General features: G+C 49.5%; 2 protein-coding genes across 2 annotated transcripts; one reads left to right on the top strand and one right to left on the bottom strand.

Moving 5' to 3' along the window:
* Positions 1–6,120: 6,120 nt before the first annotated feature.
* On the top strand, positions 6,121–10,793 carry LOC100277522 (Nucleotide/sugar transporter family protein). The gene is made up of 7 exons (NM_001407273.1): positions 6,121–6,387; positions 8,116–8,267; positions 8,347–8,555; positions 8,651–8,744; positions 8,867–9,033; positions 9,117–9,287; positions 10,175–10,793. Exons 1-7 carry the CDS (start codon positions 6,309–6,311, stop codon positions 10,455–10,457), a joined length of 1,155 nt encoding a protein of 384 aa, NP_001394202.1. The 5' UTR covers positions 6,121–6,308; the 3' UTR covers positions 10,458–10,793.
* A 774-nt stretch (positions 10,794–11,567) lies between these two features.
* LOC103629994 (Embryogenesis transmembrane protein-like) lies at positions 11,568–15,234 on the bottom strand. The gene has a single exon (XM_008651088.2). It carries the CDS (start codon positions 14,588–14,590, stop codon positions 11,726–11,728), a length of 2,865 nt encoding a protein of 954 aa, XP_008649310.1. The 5' UTR covers positions 14,591–15,234; the 3' UTR covers positions 11,568–11,725.
* Between the last annotated feature and the right edge of the window lie 10,395 nt (positions 15,235–25,629).

Below are 25,629 nucleotides of genomic sequence, written 5' to 3'. Positions count from 1 at the left end.
GCACCCAAGGTCAAGCTAGGTTCATCATCAAGAAGGCAACACAATGATGTATCAAGAAAAGGAGAAAAGGCTCTTATTCTTAACTCTAGTTTTTATCTGTGTGATTAAATATTGACTTGAAACCATGTAAGATGGTTGTCAAGTATATATGGGTGCCTACACAAAGAGAAAGGCCACAATAAGGAATGTGTGGGTACCCAAGGCTCTTACTACTAATCTCAAAGGACCCATTTCAAATTGGGTACCAAAATACGAAGCTTAAACTTGTTTTGCAGGATCACTCCTTAAATGAATCAAGTTGGGTGCTCGATAATGGATGTATAAATCATATTTGGAGATAGTAGCAAGGGTGGTAACAATTGAATCTCAAGTGCATATTATTTTCAATTCTTACCTCCTTTATGACTTGTGTAGCCACTAAGGAAGAGGGAGCACTTGAAGGTATACATCAATTGTTGATTATGAAGTAAAAGTCCAATTGGAAGAAAAATGAATCTTATCATATGGTCAACAATCCAAAATTATGTGACGTATTCTCTATCTAGTTAATTTGGATTTGATTCTTCTTTATTAGACACTCACATAATATGGATTAAGTCATCCCTTTAGACTTCATTGAATAACCATGCATATTATCCATGTCATTCAAAATATATTGTGCATGAGGGCTCAAGGGAAATTTAGTTCATATTATGATGTTTCTCTACTTTAGCAACACACTTGTCTTCCACATATAAAGGGTTGCTAAATAAGAAACTAGTGCTTGTGCTACTAATGCCATCTCTTGTGTTGAGTTTATCCATAGAAAATCTATGTTAAGAGATGGTACTTGTTTTAAATTGTATAAATCACAAGCTTAAAGGATTCTATTCAACTAAAGTAAGAATAAGTTGATAAGAGGCCAAGGTATGAAAACTTCCTCTCCTTCAGTTGTTTTAGTATTCTATCCTTAGTGGGATGTACCATAGTATAGGTTAAATTTCCTTGCAATATAAAATGTTCAATAGTGCATATAACTTTGACATCAACTATATGTGTGCACTAATTTAAAGGAATTTAATCTATCCTTTTGGGTTTCAAGAATGATTATTCATTTTCCATCCACATATAAGGATTATTATTTGTGAAACCCTCCCTTGTGTTTCTAATGCTCTCTTTTCTAAGTGTTTCAATAAGGTCTTTCCAAGTGCTTTCAAGATGGATTCAAAATCTACGGATATAAGAGTCTTGGTTCTTTCAATCATTGAGTTTCAATGGGTCTCATATCAAGTATGATCGAACCAAGCAAAGATGAATAAAGTTCAATATCACTTGGTTGGATGAAATCATAAAAGAAAAGAAAGCACAGTCATTCAAGAAGGGAGTTACACTTTTTGTCAACCAAATAATGAAGATGTAGTGACATATTTATATGATATCCTTCATTATGAGGTTTGAGGTTCATCTTAGCATGCTTTACCCTTTAGGATTTCAATTGATATACTTTTAGTTCTTAAACTTTCAATTGGTTTGATTTTCATCATCTATGTAAAGCATGTTATGTTAAACCAAGATATAGCGCAAACTTCACCTTTAACCTCGTATTGTTGATGTGCATGAGTGTACTTTGTGTACTTTTGCATGCACAAATTGAGGGAGAGTTTAGCCTATATCTTGTGAGACTAATGATTTCTTTCAAGTTCATGTTGTTTAGTCTCACACCTTGGTGAAAAGAGAACATCAAATGAGGATAAGTGGTTCCAAGGAAATGATCAAATATTTACCACATGTCACCACATGGATTACTTCTATTGGGGAAACGATATGTGTTCTCTAGCATAAATTCAATCATTTCAAATATATTATGCCTGACCAAGATATATGATGAACTCCTCTAAGAATCTTAATTGAATCAAGTGCATGTTACAAGTAATTCGAGTACTTGATGCATACATTTAGGGGGAGCTCATTCTATATCTTGTGTCCTTAAAGACTAACATTTTCTTTTAGTGAATTTGTGTAGTTCTTTGAAGAGAATGAGTTTCTCTTGATCGTTTAAAGAGGATAAGTTTCTCTTTGAAATGTCAAGCCTATCAAAAGCTAAGATAGAAATTCATGATTATAATGAAGACCATATGGCATGGAACAAAGGTGTGTCACTCCATGAACTATTGTATTACATTTGTGTATCTAGGCTCTTACATGACTAGTGTGGAAATGTGTATGCAATATCTTAAGTCACGCCATAAGGTTGCACTTGTGGTGACGATTAAAGAATATCTAGATATTTGATTAATACCTCTTGTGGTGATGACATAAGTTTGTCTTAAGTCATCTTAGTGAGGTATGAGTCAAACATGCTAACTTCTCAAGAATCTTGGCTTAAAATATTGCATATCATGTCTATAAGTATATCTTTTGATTATGAGTAATTCCTTCAATTGGTACAATTTCACATTTTCATACTTTATCTGTACCAAGGTTCAAATTGTAGAACTTAATCCCCTGACCTCACAAGTCCAAGTGCATAAGCTAAACAAGTATTCATCACTTGTATGCACACATTTAGGGGGAGAATGGTCTATAATTTGAATCTTTGAGACTAACTTCATTTTCAAGTCTATTATGTGTGTAGTCTCAAATTAGAAAGGAATCTTCAAGCAAAGACAATCGCTTCCACTGCAAATTTTGATGGGTATCAAAGATTCTTTGCTCCAATAAATGTATCAAGATTTATCTTTCAATTAGTATGACAATATTCAGCTGATATCTTGGACCTATGTCACAATTATGCCAACAAGAGATTGCAAAATGAACTTTAAATACAACACAAGTGTGGAACACCCCTTTGAAAAGGTAAAACGCAAAGGTACATCACTTATGGCACTTCTCCATTACCTTTGTGCCATATAAGGACCCTTTTCATGATAGTGTGTTCAAATCTTGATTAATCATAATTTCTACCCTTTATATTCTTTATATCTTTTTTTGGAGATTTATGACAAAGGGGGAGAAATTTTGCATTAAAGCTTACCTTTAGTCTTATGTAACTAAGTGTTAGAAGACTTTAAAAAGGGGAGAAATAATTAAAAAAAAGGGAAGTCATAAGAAAAACATAAGATGTAGAAAGTTGATGAGTGCATACTATGTCATGAGCATCACGTTTATTTTATGACGCACTGCATCCTATGAATAGTATGATATAAGTTGTCTCCATACTTTGACCCAAATATGTGCTTTTGGCATTTGAGTACAAAATTGGTATTTTCTGAAATGCACATATTTAGGGGGAGGAAACTATATCATAGGATTCAAAATCTTATTTATCAAATCTTATGTAAGCTTTAAATGTGTTGTCATCAATCACCAAAAAGGGGGAGATTGAAAGTGCATTCATCCCTTTTGTGAGTTTTGGTGATTTGGATAACAACACATTTAAAGGTCTAACAAGTTTGCTAAGTGTTGAACAGGGAATTCAGTATGATGAACATACTTGAATAGTGTATAATGATCAGTGAACAAAGTTCAACACAAGGTCAAATAACCAGTGAGACAATGCAAATGGATATAATATGGTCTCTATATTGGTTTGAATATATGGACAAGTCCTGAGAAATCACTATGCATAAATATGATCATAATAGAGGTTGAAGTGATTAAGAGGATTGGTCAAGCCAAAGTGAACAAGATATGAGGAATCGTGAATTGGCTTGACCATATTACTATTAGTCCATATATGAATATATGAGAATCAAACTAGAGCTTGATTGATCTTAGCAGTTATATCTAGATGACATTCAAGCAAGGTTCACAATATTGAAGAAATGATTCTCTCAATGGATGCTCAATAGGATGTGACTCAAGAATGGCTTGATAGGGTGAAGATAGCAAGGAAAGGGCTTCGAGGAACTAAGCGAAGGTGAAGGCCAAGCGACGGCTTGTAGACCGAGGTATCATGGCTAAGGTGAAGAAGAGAGTACTTGCACTAAGTCGATGAACTAATCAGCTATGAAGAGTTACAACATGTTGATGCATCAGTAAGGTGACTTGAAGCCATGATTTGAACTCATATATGGTGAAATGGCACAAGTCATAGGCTCGATTTGTGTTTGCTTCAAAAGGTGAGACAAAGATGTTTGTGATCCTTATGAAGCAACACCATGGAGAAATCACACTTGAGACACCAATGACTCAAGGAGTTTACTTAATTATATTTTATTTAACTTGAGTATAGGAATCGTCGTACTATCAAGGGGGATCCAAAAAGAAGGTTGGTGTTGGTACTAAAGCTCAAAAATCCTTGATCCAAAACTTCCATTTTACCCTTGTTAATCCTTAGTGAAAGTATGTAGTACAACCTTTTAAAGTCTATCTTGGCCAAAATTGCTTTTTGGAAAAACAGGTTCAACCGGTTTTAAAACAGGTTCAACCGGTTTTTACACTATTCACTTTTTTCTGCCAGTCTGCTGTGTCAGCCAAAAAGCTGTACGCAGCTTTTTGAAAACCGGTTCAACCGGTTTTGGGACCGGTTCAACCGGTTTTTGGGCAGAAAAGTCAAAAACGGCTAGTTTTGGAGCCCCACCTATATATACTCACTCCCACCTCTCTCCTCCACAGGAGAGCACGACTTGGACTTCATTCCCAACCTGAGAAACACCTCCCACTCTCTCTCACACACCTCTTGCCTCTCCCATTTCAAATCTTTGGAGAGAAATCTTTGAGTGAGTTTGAGAGCTGCGGTTTTTGTGCTTCATCTCCAAATCTCTCTTACTCTTCTTCATTCGAGCTTTGGTACTACATCGAGTTCTTTGTGGATTCATTACTCTTGGAGCTTCTAGCTCCTAGACGACTAGGTGTCTCTTGTGAGTCTCCAAATCTTGTGGAAGACCACAAGAAAGTTTGTATTACCCGCTCGTTTGAGCAAAGATTAGTGTGTGGGCTTGACCTTTGTGGTCGGCAAGGGAGGATTAGGGTTGAAAGAGACCCGGCTCTTTGTGGGCGCCTCAACGAGGAAGTAGGGCACCTTGGTGGTGTGACCGAACCTCGGGATAAATCTTATGTCTCTTGTGTTCTTGTTCATTGTGCTTATTCGTGTTCTTCGTTCTCTCACCATTCCGTGAAAGATTTGTTTATATCTTTTTGGTGTGTGGATTTTTAGAAGTGCCCTTCTCAGATCTACTACTTTGAACCCTGTGGATCATTTAGAACATCTCATTTCCAAAGTTAACTGGGTGAATTTCGAGATCAATTCAGTTTTACCCAGTTTGCTTCTAGTTTTTGTTGAAAAAGTTTTAACTTGCCTATTCACCCCCCCTCTAGGCAACTTTCAGGGACGTTGCCCCGGCCCCGGGTTGTGCTGATGAGGAGCCGTCGGATCGGCCGGGACCCGAGCAGAAATGGGCTCGGGTTGGGCTGGTTCCGTCGAGCTCGGCGTGATTGAGGGCTAGGGTTTGTGCCAGGGAGGCCGGAGGCGTTTACCAGAAGCGGCAGGTGGACGGGGCGGAGCACGATCCGCGGGAGAGCGGCGGACTGGAGGTGGGAGGCGGCGGCTCACGCGGAGTGGGGGTGGGGGAGGGGGAGGTGGGGGAACGAACGTGGGCTTGCGCGGATGGACGGTCTAGATTTAGCGAAGCGAGCGGACGATGCAGATTCACCGAAGGCAGAACCAGGGGAGGCAGCCTACCCCTTACAACCTTAATAGTAGTAAAGATTTAGTTAAATTTTAACTAATTCGATCGGTATTAAGTTTTTAGTTACATTTTCATTGAGAAAATAATTAGATATCTATTTTTATGGACCAAGGGAGTAATTAAGTATTAATTATCTCTATTTTGAATTACTTGGTATTCTTAAACTACTAGCCTTAAAAAAACAGGAATATATACTCTTCGTTAATATATCAGACTCCAACGGATGGTGTAAAACACTGTAAATTACACTGAAAATGAGAGTCGAGTTTGAGATAGAAGTTAAGATAGAAGATACTATTGGAGACGGCGTGAAGGAACTGTAATAAGTTTAGGGCACATTTTCAGTAGAACAGGGAATGTTGCGCAAAATAAGCAAAAGATAGAGTCATAGAACCCTGGCATTGACATAAAACCACCACATATATCCCATTGGCCATTCCCATCTGCTGATCCTGACCGGCCGACCCGTCGGCCGTCGCCAACTCGTCTGCTCAGCCCATCTGTATCACAATTCCCAAGAGCTTGAGCTCCAAGTACCCGGCCTGCGCCCACGGCCGGGCCCAGGAACCGCCGTTCTGCTGCACCGGCGGCGGAAGAAGAGACGGATAGCGTGGGGATCCGGCTGATGCGCCGGCGGCAATGGGCATTTGGGATTCCATTCTCCCCGGCGGCGGCCGGCGCTTCATCAAGCGCAAGGACAGCGACGCCGGTGAGGCAGGTCAGGACTAAGACTCCCCGCCCCTCGGTCCCCTACTAATTTCTTGTTGTCGTGCTTGCCATGAGGGGGCACTTATGACATGTATTGACACGAAGTAGGTTGTTCTTGGAGATTCTGCGCCGATGTGGTTTCCTGTAATCCTGTATCACTTGCTCCTCTTTCCCGTAGTCATAAAGATACTGGCTTTTGATTGCTGCTCGGGCGGAATGGAATGGGGCGTGTCCGCGTGTGCGTGGAAGAGAGAGCATGCAATGCTTCATTTGAGCCGTTGCTTCATGGTGTAGGCGACATTGTCACTCGGATTGTTCATAGCTTTCCGGCTTTCCCCTGCTCACAGGAATTTTAGTTTGGAGATTGCCTCCAGTGGTTTTATCTTTCAGGCTAACGTTAGAACATTATGATTGGCTGGATGCTTTTCGTTTGTTGATGTGTACTGTAAGCCAACCTGAGAACAAGCAGATGGAAATTGGAATGAAGTAACGGGGTTGGGGTTTTATATCTTTCGTTAGGTTCAAGATAACTCTTGTTTTGGTGGAACGCGACACACCGATCCAGCTTCAAATCAAAAGACCTGAACAATGCAACCTTAGCATCACGACTTCTCTTAGCACCACGACTTCCTTGGTTATCGACCATGCCACTAATATGGTTGATTTCACCAAGATGGCTAATCGCTGCCTACGAAACGAATAACACAAGCAAGAACTTGAAAGTACGTAGCTCAATAAAAGTGACAGCCGCAGATCTATGATTAAGATCGCAAAAGTGAAGTTTCACAACCGAGGACAACGACTGTTCGATGACAGATTGATCCAAAGCAAAACCCAAGACTTAACATGGACGGTAGCTACTAATTATATATTCTAATAAGGATCATCACACCCCATGTACGTGTTCTCTAACGGGCTCTAAGACGATACACGGTTGAACAGATCAAAAGACGTGACGTAGCACCTTGACAGATTTTAGATGCTGACATGTTTCGATGATTCCCATTGACTCCAGTAGGATTTATAACTAAAACCAAAGTCATTAGTTAGCTTATGAAATTAGCTTTACATCCATATGTGGATCGTCGAAAATGGAGTTCGTATGCGTCATAGGCATCTGTTTCACTGCAGACTAGTACTGAAGGCCGACGCAAGCTCGAAATCTAGTTAGACTAGGCCTTCAGGCTTCGGTTAGTTTTGAATGTCCTCACTAGTCTTTCCCACCTCCACACCTTTCTTCAAGTACTTCATGACTCTCTCCATTATTCCTAAGCAAGATAAAATCATTAGATAGCAACTATTCTCAAAACTATAAAATGGATCGCTTAACAATGAGCTCACCTCTAAATTAATTGTCGTATTCGAGCTCGGGTTATTGGACCTTGCATATCAGTTGAAGAATCAGTGGGTGCATCCGAAGGAGTGATGTCCTCATCATAGAGTCCACTTGCTATTTTTTGTCCTCAGCATTGCTCGGTTTTGGTAAATCCCATTGTTTGTTTGGTCTTTGTAAATCCTAGTGTTTGTTGCTTCTCCCGGCCTCCTGGTCAGTTCATCTCTTGCATGCTAAGGCTGCTTTCTCAAAGTGTGATGATACTGTTTCCGGTGGGTGCAAGGCAGTGCAGCCTTATCATTTTAAAGGCAAATTTTATGAAAAATGAAATTGATGGTGATTTCACTTAGTTTGATTGTACTGGTGCATTAAGTCTTGTCTCACACTCTCACTCATGCTTACCAGGTCGGGCACTAGAGGAACTGAGGGGCTCACTGTACAACGACTTTCATACTTCAGAAGGGGCCAGGCGCCAGCAGCAGAAGCTTTGTGGCCCTATTGTTGCACTGACATTCAACTTTGTGGTTGCTGTTGGGATTATCATGGCAAACAAAATGGTTTGGCTGACTTTCCAATCATTTTAAACTTTTTATGTCTGTCTATTTGCATTCCTTTTATAAACGCCTTTCCTTGTAGGTGATGGGTGCTGTTGGATTTAACTTCCCAGTTGCACTGTCATTAATTCATTACCTTTTCGCTTTTGCTTTAATGTCTGTTCTCAAGGCATTATACTTGCTGCCAATTGCTTCTCCTTCCAAATCCACTCCTTTCTCCTCATTATTTGCTTTAGGTGCTGTCATGTCTTTCTCCACTGGGCTTGCCAATATCAGCTTAAAGCATAACAGGTGACAAATTCATTTCCTGTTTGACGGATACAAAGTGCCCTTCCTTTCTCTCATTGAGTATATCTTTTAATATACTCAGTGTTGTTTGTCTTCAGTGTAGGTTTTTATCAGATGGCTAAGATAGCTGTAACTCCAACCATAGTGGTAGCAGAATTTATTCTTTTCAAGAAAAAGGTTTCCCTTCGAAAGGTAAATTTCTTAATAAAATCATGCTTCATATACTGCTCCATCCTTCTTTTGATCTAATTGTTGTCAAAGAATTTTCAAACTGCAGTATTAATGAATTCAAGAAATATATCTTCTGGATGTAGGTTAGCACGCTGGTTGTTGTCTCATTTGGTGTGGCCGTTGCAACCGTTACTGATTTGGAGTTCAATTTCTTTGGTGCTTGTGTAGCACTAGCTTGGATTATTCCTAGTGCTGTAAACAAAATCCTGTGGTCAAATTTACAACAGAGTGGAAATTGGACAGCTCTTGCGTAAGTTGTTACTGTGTTTCATCTCTTTTGTGACAGCAAGTATTTCCTTAGGTTTTATACTAACCTCCAGTTTGTCTGGTCAGGTTAATGTGGAAGACAACCCCAATTACCATATTTTTCTTTATTGTTTTGATGCCATTGTTGGATCCTCCAGGCCTTTTATCTTTCAGTTGGGATTTCAAGAACAGCAGCACAATTATCATATCTGCTTTGTTCGGTTTCCTTCTTCAGTGGTCTGGTGCCTTGGCACTTGGGTGAGTCATAAAAATTGATGTTACATGATTGGCTTTGCATTTCATGGAATCACATATCTTTTTCTTTTCCACTTTATTTCTCTCTCTTTTTTACAAGGACATGGAGATACATTTGAATGCAAGTTTTCACTATTTTTTATATTTGTGTATTTTAACTTCCATATGGTGGATATTTGTGCATATCTAATGTCTAGAAAATCCTGGTTATACATGTCTAGGGGTGACAATGGGCTCTAAATTTTACACTATAAAATTTAAGGATCGGATGGGATTAGGATCGAGCCCTATTTCTATTCATTTTTAAACTAAAATTTATTGAGGGCCCTACCATTTTGTGAAGAAGCATTTGGAACGAGATCTATTACCACCCTTATGCATGTCAGACATATTCACTTTATTAACTAGGAGATATGAGCACATAGAAGCTCCTTTTTCAAACTTATAAAAACAATCTTAATTATTTTAACGTTGCTGTTACCAAATTTGATATTGCATACATGAACATAATAGGATCTGTAAACTGGACAGACAAGTAGCATGCCTTTTTAATTGTTTTAACTTGCGGCATTATTTTATATGCCATATTTCTATGTCCCCGTGGATGAAATATTGCTATTATGCCCAAACTTGAAGATAGAAATATATTAGTTAACTTTATGCTGATAAGGCCTTTTGAATCCAACTGACAAGATAACCTTTATTTATCAGAAAAACAATAATCATAATATTTGTCTCCGTGACACCCTTTTGGTCTTGAAAGTTCACATATTTTGGGTTTTGGAAATGACAGTGTAAAGTATTTGGTCATTCATTCTCTTCAGTGGCTATCGAATTTTGCAAATTTCTGGATCTGAACATAATTTTTCAATGTGTTTTGGATGCTGCAGGGCAACCTCGGCTCTCGCACATGTTGTGCTGGGTCAGTTCAAGACGATTGTTATAATGCTCTCTGGTTATCTGGTATTTAAATCTGATCCTGGATTCACCAGCCTCTGTGGAGCTGTTATTGCCCTCGCAGGGATGTCAGTGTACACTTACCTGGGGATGAAAGAGTCAGCCGCCAACGCTAGGAGAAATTCCTTAAATTCAAGGCAAAATTCTCATTTGAAGAAGGCCAAGGCTATTGTAGATGGAGAAAATCCAGAAACAAAGCCTATGGATTCTGTGTAAAATGAGTGCCGTCCTCCTGCTAGGTTTAAGAACCTGCCATTGGAAGCAATGAGGTTTGGTGAGCATACTTATGGAGTGAGTTTCCTTCACCAACCAGTTCATCCGAAAACTTAATTTCACTTTCTTTAGTTCTTGCTTGGAGTTCTATTATTCTTTAGGCAATGGTGGTCAAAATTGTTTTCATCGTTGATCACATTCATTGCACGTAGGAATTATCATTGATTCTAGTTTTAGGTAACTTTGGTTACTGTTCCAATCCATATCCTGTCATGCTTTATTTGTTTACTTGCCTTGTGGATTCTGTTCCTCAGAAAATAGATGAAAGGTGGCTGAAAATGGTTCCTGGTTGAATTTGACATTGTGCATGTTTGGATTCTAGTTTCTATTTTGTAGTGTGGAGCATTGTGTGCTCATGACATTGCGTTTATGAAATCTCACACTTAAAGACTTCGGGTTCAACAATTGTTCATAAAAGGAAAGAACGCACCCATAGGCACGGAAAGAGATGACAAAAATGGAAATGTACAAGCATGTCAAAGCAGGACAAATAAAGGGTCAACTCAAAGCTTATGCAGCAGTCCACGGAATCACTGAACTGCATGAATCAGGCAACGGAGCAAGCAGCAAAGCTTTGGCATGTCTGAAGCACCCCCATGAATTTCTGAAACGAAGGGCAAAGATTTAGAATGAAAGTTTACAAGGACAAAGCTGTCAGCTGGGTTCCGACCTGAAGGGGTGGTAATGGATCGTGATCTAAATATTTCTTCACAATTTCTTAGACTCCTAAATAATAGTTCAAAAATGAATAGAAATAGAGCTTAACCCTAATGCGATCTAATCATTAAACTATATAGTGTAAAATTTGGACTCCATTGTCATCTCTAACTGCTCTCCTTTTCTTCAAATGGAACTTGCCCACCTTAGGTTGTGGCCAGTAGATCGTGTATATGACCATAGAAAACACTATTTTGTACTATTATACACTTTAGACTGCACTATTTACAGAATAAAGAGAAAGACTGCTAGAGGTAGCTACAAATAAGTAGTTCCGGCCGTCCAATATACTGAGAAAGTTAAAACCAAGAACGAAGTACTTGAAGCTAACCCTCATGGATGAATGCATCTTATCTATAGGTGCATAAAAAGATTACAACACTTCAACCTTAAACAAGTGGGGAAAACAAATATTGATTCTAAGGTACTTAGGTACATATCAATTGAACAATTCATTTAATCACAATACAAGCATACGGTCAAGGGTCAGCCTCTCATGGTTCCTCTGAAGATGGCTGATGGTTTGGAGGTTCAATTTCAATGAGTGCCCACATCTTCTTCAGACATGGAACCCACTGTTCTCCAGTCCTCTTCATGACCCGTGCCATTTTATCGAAGGACAGCAAGATGTGAACGACAATGTACATGAAAACAGCAACGACGAGCGCGAAGACGTATACAGAAGTCTTCAGTTTCCTGCAGCTGCCAGCAGCGTAAGCCCCAAGCAGAGCAAGCAGGTCCAGCACCATTGCCGTTTTCATGGGGAGGAGAGACCTCCTGTACTTGCTTATTGTGCTGTTGAGCAGCAGGATGACTATGACCACCGACGCCATGAACGCGGTGGCGTTGCAGTAGAAGAATGCCTTGTATCGCCGTGGATCGGCGTCATGGAGGATCGGGTCGCCGGTGAAATGGCCGTCCCGGTCATCAGGCCAAAGCCCTCCTGGCGGGAGCAGCCCAGCCTGGTAGGTGACGCTCGCCGCGAAGGTCCCAATCAGAATAAGATCTTTTCGCCATTTATGCTCAGGTTTCTGGCTGGCCACGATGCTTCGCTTGCCGTCCTTGGATGGATGCGGACTCTTGAAAGGAGTGGCACGGAGCACCCACTCGAAGAAGTAGCCAACCTTCTCTTTTGCAAAGGTCAGCACCAGAAGTTGAGCCATGACGTAGGCAAAAACAACAGCAACAGCCAGGATGGCGTACACTGAGGTGGATACTCTCCTGCAGCTTCCTGCCGCGAAGGCGCCCATGAGACTGAGCAGATCCAGTAGCATGCATCCACGCAGCAAGTAGCCGTTGGTCCCACTTTGGCATAGCCTTTTGCTAACGAGCAGCATGATCACGGCCAAGGACGACATGAAAGCGGTGGAGTTTAGGTAGAAGAAGACCACGTAGCGGCGTGGGAACTCATCGTTGAGCATCGGATAGCCTGCTCGGTGCCCATCGCTGTCGTCGGGCCAGAAGCCACCCGGTGGGTTTATGCCAGCCTGATACGTGCTCGACGCTGCCAGAACAGCAAGCAACACCAGAAACTTGCGCCGCTTCTCCAGATGTTTCAGTTCAGGGTCGTCGCCGTCTACTTCCTGAAAAGCTGCTGGTCCATCATCATCGCCAGAGCCTCGTCGTCGTGTGCACACTAAGAGCAGGACGTGGACCATGACGTAAGAGAAGACAAGGAAGACCAAGATCATCACGTACAAAGACGTGGAGAAGGTCCGGCTGCTGCCAGCAGCGTATGCCCCCATCATACCGAAGAGATCGAAAACCATGGCTGTCTGCAGCGCGTACCGTTTCATGGCACCGGCAGCGACCAAGCTGCTCTGGAGCAGGGCGATGATGACCACAGATGACACGAATGCGGTGGAATTGCAGTAGAAGAACGTGCTGTACCGCCTCGGACTGGTGGCCTCCAGGATGGGGTTGCCAGCACGATGCCCGTCCTCATTGTCTAGCCAAAACCCGCCGGGGGGGTTCAACCCTGCTTGGTATGTAACGGTGGCTGCTAGGATCCCAAGTAGTAGAAGGTACGTGCGCAGCTTTCTCACATCATTCTGATCAGTGCTTGCTAAGACATGATTGGACGATGGATGCTGTTGACCCAAAGCTAATGGCTGCTCCTGCTCCTTGGTTGTGCTGCTCAGGAACGATTTCAGCTTCAGAGTCAGTTTATCCTTTTCTCCTTTGATCCATTCTATGCGCTCGCTGACAAGCTGTGGCCTGGGTAGGATGGGTGCGACCCACTGGATGACGAGATACAGTAGGACAGCAGCGACGAGGGCGAAGACATATATAGAGGTATGGACTTCCCTGCAGCTCCCTGCAGCATAGGCAGCCATGAGGCCAAACAGGCTGACAAGAACACACAGGCGAAGCGCATTCGACCTGACAGCGCGACCCGTTGCCGTGTCGCTGAGGAGCATGACGAGGATGACAAGGGACCCGGCAAAAGCTGTGTCGTTGCACGCCATGAAGGCCTTGAAGCGACTGGGGTAGTGGTCTCTGAGAGCCGGGTCACCGGCGAGATGGCGAGCGCCGCTGCCGGGCCAGAACCCACCTGGAGGGTTCAGCCCCGCTGCGTACGTCACCGTCGTTGACAATGTGGCGAGGACCAGTAGCATGCCGCGTTTCTGCTCCAGCTCTTCCGCCTCTTTTTCCTGGACACAAGAAGCATCTGGCATCTGCTCCGGTTCTTCCCTTTTTCGTCGTCCCTCTGGCTCGTCGGTTACGCTCCTGAACACGCGTGCGAGAGTGTCCTTCCAGGACCTCTGGACGCCCATGAGTTTTTGTCGAAGCCATGGAGACGCTAGGTGGCGGAAGAACACGACGTGAAGCGCGACGTACGTGAAGACACCGGCGAGCAGCGCCCAGGTGTACAGGGACGTTCTGATCTCCCTGCAGCTGCCTGCGGCGTAGGCGCCCATGAGCCCGAGCAGGTTGAGCAACATGGCGAGGTGCAGCGAGCGGAGCCAGACTGCATGGCAGCTGAGCCTCCTTACCAGGAGCAGCATCAGGACGATCAGGGACGCCATGAACGCTGTCGAGTTGCAGTAGAAGAATACCTTGTACCGCTTCGGATAGGTGGATTGCAGGACGATGTCGCTGGCAAGATGGCCGTGCTGCTGGTCGTCGTTATTGTCTAGCCAGAGGCCGCCCGGTGGAGCAAGCCCTGCCTGGTAGGTGATGGTTGCAGAAAGGATTGCTAGCAGCATCAAGTACTTCCGCAGCTTCCACACCAGCTCTGCCTCGTCAGCGCCGCTTGGCACTTGGTCTCCTTGTCGCCGTAGTTCGTCCTGCAGATCCACGCTTCTCTCAGCCACATGGCCGTTGTTTCCTGGCTGCAGCTCAACCTCCATGCCCATAGGGCTCGACGAACAAAGGCAAATCGTCGCTGGGTGCCCTAACGCTGAGGATTCTGAACACTTGCTCTATTTGTAGTGTTGCAGGAGTATTTCAGTACTATATGCCAAATCGTCAATATGCTGTGGCCTTGTATGTATCACTGAATGTTAGACTGATGTGTACGTAGACATAAACAGTGGCGTTGGATCCAATGCCACATTTGAAAGGATGTTGTATCCTATATGGTAGGCACTATCAGAATGATAGAAAACTTCGGTTTCCGCCACCAAGAAAGAAAGAAAGAGTGCTTGTTTAAAAAAAGGAAAACAAAACAATGGTGCATTCCATTCAGTCGGTACCCACCTTTATTGAACATAGGAAATGTCTCCTCTTAGGCAGACTATTGTGATTGTAAGTGATTGGCTTTATTCTTTTCTACAACAGTTTTTTTTACCGTCGACCACTTGGGACTTCAAGCCCTACCACCAAGAACGCATCCTTCTTATTTTCTAATGCTGAACTTCTCTTAAAACTCTTAAAAATTAATTTTTATTTTCGGTGGCCTAACTCTGGGCATCGAAAATATGTCTGACCGTCGAAAGTGATGTAAAGTGCTGTTGTGTGTGATGGATTAACATTTAGATGTATTGTGTTGAACTGTAAAAAAGTATACATAATCCTGTGAGTGCAATGACAGTGAGTTTGGGAGTAGGGATATATATGGAATGATTGGTACCGGCTGCGTCAACTTGAGGTCAGGTCCGGTAGATGCAGTCAACGCTTGTTTGGTTGCTTGGACAGTCTTCGTGGCCAAACCGAATTGGTTCCCAAAGCACCTCTCGGCTAGGCCCAACAGGCACGTGGGAGATGACCTTCCCTTCCCTTCCCTCCCAAATCAAGTTGGACTGACGTGGGCACGAGAATTGAGATGTGTTTTTTTAGATTTTATGTTATATCTCTTAATTTATATATATCAAACTAATAAACTGATTCCATCACCGTGGTCATGACATTTTTATCGACAAAACTAGACTACACTTGTTACATAAATTTTACTTTATTTTATTTTTTATTCTATATGCAGCCAACCAAACCTGATCTCTTCCCAGCATGGTTCAGTAAAGAAAAGTAAAACTAACCATGACAAAGTGGTTCGAATGAGCTTGGTTCCAACTCGATCAAGTCTGGCAAGGATCCTAGGTCAAGTCCAGCCAACCACTCCCATACTTCCCACCGGCGTCCATACCAATGGTTGGATTCATCCGTATTCCAGGCCGGATAGAAATTGTTCGGTTACAAATGGATGAAAGGAGAATAAATCTTTTATAGTCTAAATTAAATAGTGGTGAAATTAGGCGGACACGGACGGATAGTACCTCATCCTGTATCTTACCCTAATGTATTTAAAACAGATTTGGCATCAGATACAGATAGTTAGAAACGGGACAGATACGAATAAAGGGACCGGATATTTATTCGGGTGGATAAGTGACGGATACGAATATTATTTGGTTGAATATCGAATACTTGTCGGATAATGTATTAATTGCTTATCATAAAATATCCTTGTTCGACCACAAAATTGCAAATAAATTATAAAGACTAATAAACATTTTATAAGAAGATAACCTCAAGTTGCCACATAAAAATGGTACAGTGAAGTATTAATTATGTTGAAACTTGGATACTTAGAGTGATTTCATATATAACTCACACAATAAGTGGTAATAAAATAGAAGAAACATTGACATCTTGTGGATTTTATGGTGTCATTATTTTTTATGACTATATGTGGTCATATGTTGTATCTTCGTATAATTTCATGAATTTACGAGGCTATTTGTGCATTATTAATTACTTTCTGCATAAAATCATCAAAATATAATTAAATTCATAAAATACACTAGTTTTGTCGGGGACCATAATTAGGGGTACCCTCAAGACGCCTAATTCTCAGCTGGTAACCCCCATCAGCATAAAGCTGCAAAGGCCTGATGGGTACGATTAAGTCAGGGGTCAGTCCACACGAGTGACTCGATCACGCTTCACCCGAGCCTAGCCTCGGCCAAAGGCAGCCGACCTCGAGAGACTTCCGTCTCGCCCGAGGCCCCCCTTTTATGGCGGACACATCACCGGCTCGCCCGAGGCCTTGGCTTCGCTCAGAAGCAACCTTGGCTAAATCGCCACACCGACTGACCAAATTGCAGGGGCATTTAACGCAAAGGGGGCCTGACACCTCTATCCTGACACGCGCCCCCGGCAGAGCCGAAGTGACCGCCGTCACTCCACCGCTCCACTGGCCAGACTGACAGAAGGACAGCGCCGCCTGCGCCACTCCGACTGCAGTGCCACTCGACAGAATGAGTCTGACAGGCAGTCAGGCCTTGCCAAAGGCGCCACAGCGAACTCCGCTCCGCCCGACCCCAGGGCTCGGACTCGGGCTAAGACCCGGAAGACGGTGAACTCCGCTCCGCCCGACCCCAGGGCTCGGACTCGGGCTAAGACCCGGAAGACGGCGAACTCCGCTCCGCCCGACCCCAGGGCTCGGACTCGGGCTAAGACCCGGAAGACGGCGAACTCCGCTCCGCCCGACCCCAGGGCTCGGACTCGGGCTAAGACCCGGAAGACGGTGAACTCCGCTCCGCCCGACCCCAGGGCTCGGACTCGGGCTAAGACCCGGAAGACGGTGAACTCCGCTCCGCCCGACCCCAGGGCTCGGACTCGGGCTAAGACCCGGAAGACGGCGAACTCCGCTCCGCCCGACCCAGGGCTCGGACTCGGGCTAAGACCCGGAAGACGACAAAACTCCGCCTCGCCCGACCCCAGGGCTCGGACTCGGGCTAAGACCCGGAAGACGGCGAACTCCGCTCCGCCCGACCCCAGGGCTCGGACTCGGGCTAAGACCCGGAAGACGGTGAACTCCGCTCCACCCGACCCCAGGGCTCGGACTCGGGCTAAGACCCGGAAGACGGTGAACTCCGCTCCGCCCGACCCCAGGGCTCGGACTCGGGCTAAGACCCGGAAGACGGCGAACTCCGCTCCGCCCGACCCAGGGCTCGGACTCGGGCTAAGACCCGGAAGACGACAAAACTCCGCCTCGCCCGACCCCAGGGCTCGGACTCCGCCCTGGCCTCGGCCGAACGACTTCCGCCTCGCCCGACCCCTTGGCTCGGGCTCGGCCACGACAACAGAAGGCAGACTCAACCTCGGCTTCGGAGGAACCCCCACGTCGCCCTGCTTAGGGCACAGACCGCCACGTCGATAGGAGGCGCCATCATCATCCCACCCCGAACCGACTCGGGTCACGGAGAACAAGACCGGCGTCTCATCCGGCCAGCTCCGCCAGAGGGGCAATGATGGCGCTCCACAAGCTCTATGACGACGGCGGCCCCCAGCTCTCTTACGGAAGCAGGACGACGTCAGCAGGGACTCGACCGCTCCAACAGCTGTCCCTCCATCAGGCTCCGCCGCACCTCCGACGGCCACGACATCACGCCAGCAGGATGCCCAGATCTCTCCGGCTGCCACATTGGCATGTACCTAGGGCGCTAGCTTTCCCTCCGCTAGACACGTAGCACTCTACTACATCCCCATTGTACACCTGGATCCTCTCCTTACGACTATAAAAGGGAGGGCCAGGGCCTTCTCAGAGGAGGTTGGCCGCGCGGGACCGAGGACGGGACATGCGCTCTCTTGGGGCCACTCGCTTCCCTCACCCGCGTGGACGCTTGTAACCCCCCTACTGCAAGCGCACCCGACCTGGGCGCGGGACGAACACGAAGGCCGCGGGACTTCCACCTCTCTCACGCTCGACTCCGGCCACCTCGCCTCTCCCCCCTTCGCGCTCGCCCACGCGCTCGACCCATCTGGGCTGGGGCACGCAGCACACTCACTCGTCGGCTTAGGGACCCCCCTGTCTCGAAACGCCGACAGTTGGCGCGCCAGGTAGGGGCCTGCTGCGTGCTGACGAACAGCTCCCCGTCAAGCTCCAGATGGGCAGTCTCCAGCAACCTCTCCGGCCCGGGACGGTGCTTCATTTCGGGACTCTCGAGTTCATGTCCTTCGACGGCAGCTACGACATGACACTTCTTCCACCGCCGCGCGACTACGACAATGGCGGCCGACAACCCGCCCGCCGGCGGCGGAATCGACGACACCTTCCCCGCGTGGTGGAAGAGCAACATTCGGGCTCGCTCCGTTCTCTCCCCCGCCAACGGAGGAGGAGGCGGAGCCGTCAAGGCCAGGCGGGAGGCCGCGCTTTGTCGGCCGTCGAGCGAATCGACGCCCCCGACGCCCTGACGGAAGGCACGCCGAACGTCGACCTCGCGTTCGAGACGGAGGCAAGCGCCGTCCCCCCGCGGCACGCTGACCTTGAGCAAGAAGACGACGCCGGCGCGCTCGCGGAAAGCCTGCAGGACGTCGCCCTCGAACCAGAGATGACGGCGCAACCAGTCCCCGATGTGACTACGTCGCTCCTCGTCGACCAAAAGGTAACGACTAACTCCCATCTTGCGTCATTTCGACTCGGCCTCAACCCGCCAAACGACCTCGTTTTGGCGGGCGCTCTCATTGAGGCGAGTGCAACCCCACTGAGGTTCTGTATGCGGTCGCCTTGGGACCGACTGACGGACGTCTCGACCTACGGGCCCTCTGGGTCCGAGGAAGATGACGATCCCAGCATCGGTTGGGATTTCTCCGGACTTGGCAACCCCAGTGCCGTGCGGGACTTCATGACCGCATGTGACTACTGCCTATCCGACTGTTCCGATGGAAGCCGCAGCCTTGGCGACGAGAGCTGCGGCCCAAGCCGCGAATGTTTCCACATCGAGCTAGGGGATCCCACCGAAGGCAACCATCTTGGCATGCCGGAAGAGGGTGATCTCCCTAGGCCGGTGCCTCGCGCCGACATCCCACGGGAGCTAGCTGTGGTCCCCGCTCCGGCGGGGGGTTACGACCCACAACTCGAGCAAGTCCGCGAGGCGCAGGCCGGGCTCAACGAGGGAACAGGAGCGCTTGAGCCGATCCGTCGGGACGTCGGACAGGCATGGGTGGGCCAACCCCTGGCCGGAGAAATACGTCATCTGCCCCAAGGTCTCCAGCACCGCGTCGCCAACGATGTCAGGATCAGGCCGCCGCCCACATCCAGCGGGGTCGGTCAGAACCTGGCAACCGCAGCAATGCTCATCCGCGCGATGCCGGAGCCGTCAACCACCGAGGGTCGGCGAATCCAGGGAGAACTCAAGAATCTCCTAGAAGGCGCTGCGGCCCGGCGGGCCGAGAGCACTGCATCCCGGAGGCAAGGATATCCCTCGGAACCTCATGCCGCGACTTCCCGATTCATGCGGGAAGCCTCGGTCTACACCGGGCGCACGCGCAACACCGCGCCTGCGGCCCCGGGCCACCTCGGCAACGAGCACCATCGACGCGACCGTCGGGCTCACCTCGACGAAAGGGTGCGCCGAGGCTACCACCCCAGGCGTGGGGGGCGCTACGACAGCGGGGAGGATCGGAGTCCCTCGCCCGAACCACCCGGTCCGCAGGCCTTCAGTCGGGCCATCCGACGGGCGCCATTCCCGACCCGGTTCCGACCCCCGACTACTATCACGAAGTACTCGGGGGAAACGAGACCGGAACTGTGGCTCGCGGACTACCGCCTTGCCTGCCAACTGGGTGGAACGGACGACGACAACCTCATCATCCGCAACCTCCCCCTGTTCCTCTCCGACACTGCTCGCGCCTGGTTGGAGCACCTGCCTCCGGGGCAGATTTCCAACTGGGACGACTTGGTCCAAGCCTTCGCTGGCAATTTCCAGGGCACATACGTGCGCCCCGGGAATTCCTGGGACCTTCGAAGCTGCCGGCAACAGCCGGGGGAGTCGCTCCGGGACTACATCCGGCGATTCTCGAAGCAGCGCACCGAGCTGCCCAACATCACCGACTCGGATGTCATCGGCGCGTTCCTCGCCGGCACCACTTGCCGCGACCTGGTGAGCAAGCTGGGTCGCAAAACCCCCACCAGGGCGAGCGAGCTGATGGACATCGCCACCAAGTTCGCCTCTGGCCAGGAGGCGGTCGAGGCTATCTTCCGAAAGGACAAGCAGCCCCAGGGCCGCCCATCGGAAGAGGCTCCCGAGGCGTCTGCTCCGCGCGGCGCCAAGAAGAAAGGCAAGAAGAAGTCGCAATCGAAACGCGACGCCGCCGACGCGGACCTTGTCGCCGCCGCCGAGTATAAGAACCCTCGGAAGCCCCCCGGAGGTGCAAACCTCTTCGACAAGATGCTCAAGGAGCCGTGCCCCTACCATCAGGGGCCCGTCAAGCACACCCTCGAGGAGTGCGTTATGCTTCGGCGTCATTTCCACAGGGCCGGGCCACCCGCCGAGGGTGGCAGGGCCCGCGACGACGACAAGAACGAAGATCACCCAGCAGGGGAGTTCCCCGAGGTCCGTGACTGCTTCATGATCTATGGAGGGCATGCGGCGAATACCTCGGCTCGGCACCGCAAGCAAGAGCGCCGGGAGGTCTGCTCAGTGAAGGTGGCGGCGCCAGTCTACCTAGACTGGTCCGACAAGCCCATCACTTTCGACCGGGCCGACCACCCCGACCATGTGCCGAGCCCGGGGAAATACCCGCTCGTCGTCGACCCCGTTGTCGGCGATGTCAGGCTCACCAAGGTCCTGATGGACGGGGGCAGCTGCCTCAACATCATCTACGCCGAGACCCTCAAGCTCCTGCGCGTCGATCCGTCCTCCGTCCGAGCAGACGCTGCGCCCTTCCACGGGATCGTCCCTGGGAAGCGCGTCCAGCCCCTCGGGCGACTCGACCTCCCAGTCTGCTTCGGGACGCCCTCCAACTTCCGAAGGGAGACCCTGACGTTCGAAGTGGTCGGGTTCCGAGGAACCTACCACGCCGTGCTAGGGAGGCCATGCTACGCGAAGTTCATGGCCGTCCCCAACTACACCTACCTGAAGCTCAAGATGCCGGGCCCCAACGGGGTCATCACCGTCGGCCCCACGTACAAACACGCGTTCGAATGCGACGTGGAGTGCGTGGAGTACGCCGAGGCCCTCGCCGAGTCCGAGGCCCTCATCGCCGACCTGGAGAACCTCTCCAGGGAGGTTCCAGACGTGAAGCGCCATGCCGGCAACTTCGAGCCAGCGGAGACGGTCAAGGCCGTCCCCCTCGACCCCAGTGGCGACACCACCAAGCAGATCCGGATCGGTTCCGGGCTCGACCCCAAATAGGAAGCAGTGCTCGTTGACTTTCTCCGCGCAAACGCCGACGTCTTTGCGTGGAGTCCCTCGGACATGCCCGGCATACCGAGGGATGTCGCCGAGCACTCGCTGGATATTCGGGCCGGAGCCCGACCCGTCAGGCAGCCCCTGCGCCGATTCGACAAGGAGAAGCGCAGAGCGATCGGCGAAGAGATCCACAAGCTAATGGCGGCAGGGTTCATCAAAGAGGTATTCCATCCCGAATGGCTTGCCAACCCTGTGCTTGTGAGGAAGAAAGGGGGGAAATGGCGGATGTGTGTAGACTACACTGGTCTCAATAAAGCATGTCCGAAGGTTCCCTACCCTCTGCCTCGCATCGACCAAATCATGGATTCCACTGCTGGGTGCGAAACCCTGTCCTTCCTCGATGCCTACTCAGGGTATCACCAGATCCGGATGAAAGAGTCCGACCAGCTCGCGACTTCTTTCATCACGCTGTTCGGCATGTACTGCTATGTCACCATGCCGTTCGGCTTGAGGAATGCAGGCGCGACGTACCAGCGGTGCATGAACCATGTGTTCGGCGAACACATCGGTCGCACAGTCGAGGCCTACGTCGATGACATCGTAGTCAAGACACGGAAGGCTTCCGACCTCCTCTCCGACCTTGAAGTGACATTCCGGTGTCTCAAGGCGAAAGGAGTCAAGCTTAACCCTGAGAAGTGTGTCTTCGGGGTGCCCCGAGGCATGCTCCTAGGGTTCATCGTCTCCGAGCGAGGCATCGAAGCCAACCCGGAGAAGATTGCGGCCATCACCAGCATGGGACCCATCAAGGACTTAAAAGGGGTACAGAGGGTCATGGGATGCCTCGCGGCCCTGAGCCGCTTCATCTCACGCCTCGGCGAAAGAGGTCTGCCTCTGTACCGCCTCTTAAGGAAGGCCGAATGTTTCGCTTGGACCCCCGAGGCCGAAGAAGCCCTCGGCAACCTGAAGGCGCTCCTTACAAAGCCGCCTGTCTTGGTGCCGCCGGCGGACGGAGAAGCCCTCTTGGTCTACGTCGCCGCGACCACTCAGGTGGTCAGCGCCGCGATTGTGGTCGAAAGGCAGGAGGAAGGGCATACATTGCCCGTTCAGAGGCCGGTCTACTTCATCAGCGAAGTGCTGTCCAAGACTAAGATCCGCTACCCACAAGTTCAAAAGCTACTGTATGCTGTGATCCTGACAAGGCGGAAGCTGCGACACTACTTCGAGTCCCATCCGGTAACTGTGGTGTCATCCTTCCCCCTGGGGGAGATCATCCAGTGCCGAGAGGCCTCGGGAAGGATCGCAAAGTGGGCGGTGGAGATCATGGGCGAAACGATCTCGTTCGCCCCTCGGAAGGCCGTCAAGTCCCAAGTGTTGGCAGATTTCGTGGCCGAATGGGTCGACACCCAACTGCCAACGACTCCGATCCAACCGGAGCTCTGGACCATGTTTTTCGACGGGTCGCTGATGAAGACGGGGGCCGGCGCGGGCCTGCTCTTCATCTCGCCCCTCGGAAAGCACTTGCGCTACGTGCTGCGCCTCCACTTCCCGGCGTCCAACAATGTGGCCGAGTACGAAGCTTTGGTCAACGGATTGCGGATCGCCATCGAGCTAGGGGTCAGACGCCTCGACGCTCGCGGTGATTCGCAGCTCGTCATCGACCAAGTCATGAAGAACTCCCACTGCCGCGACCCGAAGATGGAGGCCTACTGCGACGAGGTTCGGCGCCTGGAAGACAAGTTCTTCGGGCTCGAGCTCAACCACATCGCTCGGCGCTACAACGAAACCGCAGACGAGCTGGCTAAGATAGCCTCGGGGCGAACGACAGTCCCCCCGGACGTCTTCTCCCGGGATCTGCATCAACCCTCCGTCAAGCTCGACGACGCGCCCGAGCCCGAGGAACCCTCGGCTCAGCCCGAGGTACCCTCGGCTCAGCCCGAGGCACCCTCGGCCCAGCCCGAGGTACCCTCGGACCCCGAGGGCGGGGCACTGAACGTCGAGGAAGGGCAGAGTGGGGCCACGCCAGACCAAGATTGGCAGGCCCCGTACCTACAATATCTCCGTCGAGGAGAGCTACCCCTCGACCAGGTCGAGGCTCGGCGGGTAGCGCGGCGCGCCAAGTCATTCGTCTTGCTGGGCGACGAAGAGGAGCTCTACCATCGCAGCCCCTCGGGCATCCTCCAGCGATGCGTCTCCATCGCCGAAGGTCGGGAACTGCTGCAAGAAGTACACTCGGGGGCTTGCGGCCACCACGCGGCACCCCGAGCCCTTGTCGGAAATGCTTTCCGGCAAGGCTTCTACTGGCCAACGGCGGTGGCTGACGCCACTAGGATTGTCCGCACCTACGAAGGGTGCCAACTCTATGCGAAGCGGACACACCTGCCCGCTCAGGCTCTGCAGACAATACCCATCACCTGGCCCTTCGCTGTATGGGGTCTGGACCTCGTCGGTCCCTTGCAGAAGGCGCCCGGGGGCTACACGCACCTGCTGGTCGCCATCGACAAATTCTCCAAGTGGATCGAGGTCCGACCTCTGAACAGCATCAGGTCCGAACAGGCGGTGGCATTCGTCACCAACATCATCCATCGCTTCGGGGTCCCGAACTCCATCATCACCGACAACGGCACCCAGTTCACCGGCAAAAAATTCTTGGATTTTTTGCGAGGATCACCATATCCGGGTGGACTGGGCCGCCGTGGCTCATCCCATGTCGAATGGGCAAGTAGAGCGTGCCAATGGCATGATTCTACAAGGGCTCAAGCCTCGGGTCTACAACGACCTCAACAAGTTCGGCAAGCGATGGATGAAGGAACTCCCCTCGGTGGTCTGGAGCCTAAGGACGACGCCGAGTCGTGCCACGGGCTTCACGCCGTTTTCCTGGTCTACGGGGCTGAAGCTATCTTGCCCACTGACCTGGAATACGGCTCCCCGAGGGCGAGGGCCTACAACGAACAAAGCAACCAAGCTAGCCGAGAGGAATCGCTGGACCAGCTGGAGGAAGCTCGGGACAGGGCCTTGCTACACTCGGCGCGGTACCAACAGTCCCTGCGACGCTACCACGCCCGAGGGGTCCGGTCCCGAGAACTCCAGGTGGGCGACCTGGTGCTTCGGCTGCGACAAGACGCTCGAGGGAGGCACAAGCTCACGCCCCCCTGGGAAGGGCCATTCGTCATCGCCAAAGTTCTGAAGCCCGGAACATACAAGCTGGCCAATAATCAAGGCGAGATCTACGGCAACACTTGGAACATTAAACAGCTACGTCGCTTCTACCCTTAAGATGTTTTCAAGTTGTTCATATACCTCGCACCTACGCAAAGTTTAGTCGTCAAGGAAGGGTCGGCCTAGCCTCGGCAAAGCCCGACCCTCCCTCGGGGGCTAAAAGGGGGGAGACCCCCTCTGCGTCAAATTTTTCCTCGAAAAAGGATCTCTTTTTAGCAGGATTTCTTTCGTGCTTCTTGACTACTTCGGAAAGCGGATCCTGGAAACGACGAGGTACACGTAAGCAGCCAAGGCTGACCGAGCCGAGGGACTCCTACGCCTCCGGGATACGGATACCTCACTCGTCCCTTTCTGCGATAAGTAACTTGCGCTCGGATAAAGCGACTCCGTGGACCGAACGAGTCATCACGTTCGGAAGCTCTCCTGCCGAAGCAGTCCTTCAAGCTCTCTCGACTAAGTCGGGGACAGGGCCTCATGGACGGGTGAAAGTACGCATAAGCGGCAAGGCCGACCGAGCCGAGGGACTCCCACGCCTCTGGGATACGGATACCTCACTCGTCCCTTCTGCGAAAAGCAACTCTCGCTCACACAAACATCCCTGTTAC

This window comes from Zea mays, chromosome 6 (assembly GCF_902167145.1).
Source record: "Zea mays cultivar B73 chromosome 6, Zm-B73-REFERENCE-NAM-5.0, whole genome shotgun sequence".
NCBI classification, from domain to species: Eukaryota; Viridiplantae; Streptophyta; class Magnoliopsida; order Poales; family Poaceae; genus Zea; species Zea mays.
The sequence above is the reverse complement of the archived record's forward strand: the minus strand, read 5'-3'. Positions and strand labels throughout refer to the sequence as shown.